Source organism: Buceros rhinoceros, unplaced genomic scaffold (assembly GCF_000710305.1).
Source record: "Buceros rhinoceros silvestris isolate BGI_N320 unplaced genomic scaffold, ASM71030v1 scaffold24895, whole genome shotgun sequence".
NCBI lineage: Eukaryota > Metazoa > Chordata > Aves > Bucerotiformes > Bucerotidae > Buceros > Buceros rhinoceros.
In genome coordinates this window covers 11,523-15,066 of record NW_010413784.1, presented here as the reverse complement: position 1 = coordinate 15,066, position 3,544 = coordinate 11,523, and the positions used below count along the sequence as shown (strand labels likewise).

Sequence of the window (3,544 nt, the reverse complement as noted above, 5' to 3'; positions counted from 1 at the left end):
AGTGCGCGCCCCGGGCGGCGTCTGTGCGGCCAAGGAACAGTCGTGGGCAACCAAAGCCTCTGGCAGGAAGAGCCCCTCTGCCCAGAGACGTGACATTTAGGGACAACCACGGTGGTTCAACTTTGCTGTTTGGCAAGTGGCTTGGAGAAGAGAACTGGGCTTCTGCAGACAACTTCGGTGCTGTTTTGGGGCCTCCAGACGGGAGGACACGGCCCTGTTGGACAGCAGGATGTGTTTCTGTGGTCCTACAGCTGCCCTGTTTGATCCAGGGATACAAATCTGCGGAGTTTATAACAGAACTTTAATCTCAGCCTTAGCAGGGGATTTTAAAGGGCTCCTTTTCTCTACCCCTGTGCCCAGCCATGTGTCTTGTTGCTGTGAAGCACTTTGTGGCCCCTGGGGGTGAACATATTTGACCAGCCTCTTTGTATTATGGGCCCAATCCTGCTCAGTCCTGAATTTCCCTGGAAGTCTGTGGAAAATAAAGACAAAGGCAACTTCCCCGGGTTCAGTCAGTGTTTCCTGAGGGCCTCTCTGGTTGCCTGCAAGCACAGAAGTCTGTCTGAGCCACTACACTGGCTGGCACGCTTGTGTTCAACAGTACCAAGAGATTGTAGCTGTAGGGATGATAATAAGCAGGATGAGGAAACCTCTGGATTTCTGTGGCAGAGCAAACCGCTGTGGTGGTTTGGTTATGCAGGCAAGCAGCCTCCAGGAATGACGATGGGTGTTTGCTCTGCTGCAAGTACACAGAAGATAAATGATCGAGTCAAAACCACTGAGGGAGATGAATCCTGCCCATCAGAGCAAAGTCCTCGAAGTAGGATGGTCTCTTGTGGCCCTTTAGATTCAGGGCAGAGGGAGGGACTTGTTTGCATTGCCTCATGTGAGCCTGGTTTTATTTTCTCCCTTATGTTTTCTTTTTCTCTTAATTCTGCAGAAAGCGTTCAATGCCCTGTGCCACAGCACACATTTGTATGGCCGGAGGCTGGTCTTGGAGTGGGCAGACACGGAGGAGACGGTGGAGGCTCTGAGACGGAAAACTGCAGACCATTTCCACGGTAACATAGCAGCATCCTTCTGGCCTCTCGATACAGCCCCAGCTGGCACTGTCCCATCTGGCACACACTGCCGGTCCACGCCAGCTCTTTCCATGTCAGCTCTGTCCCCGGCTTGCTGGAGCTGGCAGGTAGATGATGCAAGCTCGGGGAAGGCAGGAGGCATCCAGGCCACGGCTTTGTCTGGCAGCTCTGTGAGCCGGTTAACTCTCCGTGTGCTGGCACTGCCGAGGCACCTTGATGCCAGCTGCAATGCTTCTGCTCTGCCCGCCCGCGCCCCAGGGTGCTCCATAGCTGGGGACAGGCTCTGTGCATGCAGCACGCAGATGAAAAAGGGTCAATAATTCGGCTGTTGGTTGAGGTGTGGAGAGGGCTGTTGAGATCAGGTTCTCGAGAGTGACAGCTCCACAGATAACAGCACTGCAGGCTCCTATTGATGGCCATCGACAGGCACAAATGCATTGCTTGGCAAATATTTATGTAGGAAGGGCTCCCCTGGGCTGGAGGGCTAAGCTGGAGATCAATGCTCTTCCTCTGGCATCTCCTCCCAGCCTCCCCGCTCCACCACACACACATCCATCGCTTGGGGGGTTGGCAGAGCAGTTCTGGGGCTGCACATCGCAATCCCTGGTGATGGAAGAGCAGCAAGTCTTGCTTGTTTAGGGAGCCTGACTCCAGCGGCACCCAGCCTCATGTTTGTGAACTAGCGTGCGTGGCGCTGGTTGTTACAGCTGGGGAAAGCTGCCGTTTGGTGGTGGAAGAGCTGAGGGTGGGTATGACCAGAGAGGTGTGGAACGAAGAGGGCTGTGCAGGAGGCACGGGCTGATCTGCAGAAAAGGAGATCCAAAGGAGCACAGTGGGGTCTGGGTGGGTGTAGAGCTGTGCTGCCAGGGGTGCGCGGGGAGGACAAGCACTGCTGGGGATGGATGTGTCCACCCAGAACCCAGCGCTGCAGCAGGGACACTTGATCACGGTGAGTCTTCACCTGGATGAAGGCAGCAGTGTGATGTTTTGTGTACCCCGTTTTATATTCAGGATCCCTTTCTACTTTCTAGGGGGAAAAAATAGTCTTGGCTTTACAATAGCTGCAGACTCTCAGCAGATGCTGGCTGCTGCCTGCGAGCTCTGTCGCTTCCCTGTTTCCCCCAGGCTCAGCTTGCTTCCGAATTTCTCTCTGCATTTGCTCCAGCTCACTTGCCCAGCATCTTCCTCACCAAGGTGTGGACTGGGAGAGCGGCAGCAGCCAAAACCCCTCACCCAGCAGCTCCAATGTCCACCCCATCGTTTTCATCTTAGCAGGGAAATACTTTGTAAAGCCCAGCCCCGGGCGGCGAGACACGTCCTGCCACTGACTGCTCTCTGCTGCAATTATGCACCTTATTTCTAGACACCATTTACAGAGACTTGGCTCCCAGTTCCCAGGTCTCACTCTGCTGTTACTTGTTAGGTCAAAGGCAGGTCTGGTCTCCTAAATCTTGTCTCCGTGCAGGCGTTTGTCAGGGCAATCAAGCCACTTCTGAGCCATCTTCTCAATAGGTCTAATAGATGCAATAAAATGGAATAGGCTTCCTTCCCATTTCGTGTAGTTTTCAGGTCATCCTTTATGGCTTGTTCTGAGTCTTCATAATGTTCCAGGGGAAAGTGAGGACCCCAGAAGCAGTCAGCGGCTGCCAGAGACGGTCTCAGTAATGCTGACAGGAGTAAAGCCACAGCCCCGCCCTGACGGCTGGGACTGCAGCTCTACACCCCGCGCTGCCTCCGAGCACAGTCTGTAAGAGGGCTAAGTCTTTTCGCTCGTTTCCGAGTGTACCTTCTCTTCGTCCCGAGGCAGGAGGGTTTTACATTAGGAAAGAAAAAAACCCACTTTCTTTGGGTTTTAATTGCACCCCACTATGCATCATTAATCTGTGGGACCTGCTGCTGTGAGGTGGCTGGAGATCCTGCGAGCTTGGCCAGCCTCAGGGTAGGGTTTGCTGCTGCTGTGGATAAAGAGACTTTTCTTCTTGCCACGTTACAGCAGAAGCCATGGAAAGGTTGGCCAGTGGTTGGCCTTGGGGCTTCTAATCCAGCCCATAACACGGAGCAAGGTCACGGCACAGGCTACATCGGGGCATGAGGGATGCACAAACCCTGCCACCAGCCCTCATTTGGGGAGGGGGAGTCCTCCCTTTGGAAAACAGAGATCACGGACATCTTTGAAACCAGCAGGGAGAATGTTTTGGCTCTGCCAAAACAGGGATCCCGCTGCCCTGTAGCTGAATTTGCCAGCCCTGCAGCGAGGGGCAGATCTGGATCTCTGTCCTGTGCAGGAGGAAACGGTCTGGGGTCGCATCCAGAGCGCTGGTGCAGACCTGCACACCATCTCCACCAGCACATAACTGCAGCCCGCAAAAGGTCTGTGAACAGCTCAATCCCCCTTTTCTTCCTCGCTCGCCCAGCACGGGGTGATGGTTGCCGGCACGGCTCCATCCTGGCAAACCTCGCTG

General features: G+C 54.5%; 1 protein-coding gene across 1 annotated transcript in view; it reads left to right on the top strand.

Annotated features, from left to right (window-relative positions):
* RBM19 (RNA binding motif protein 19) overlaps window positions 1-3,544 on the top strand; it is a 54,923-nt gene that overhangs the window by 48,255 nt on the left and 3,124 nt on the right. Inside the window, exon 22 of the mRNA XM_010136895.1 lies at window positions 941-1,061. Within this exon, the coding sequence (XP_010135197.1) occupies window positions 941-1,061 (121 nt within the window). The remainder of the gene's footprint in view (window positions 1-940; window positions 1,062-3,544) is intronic.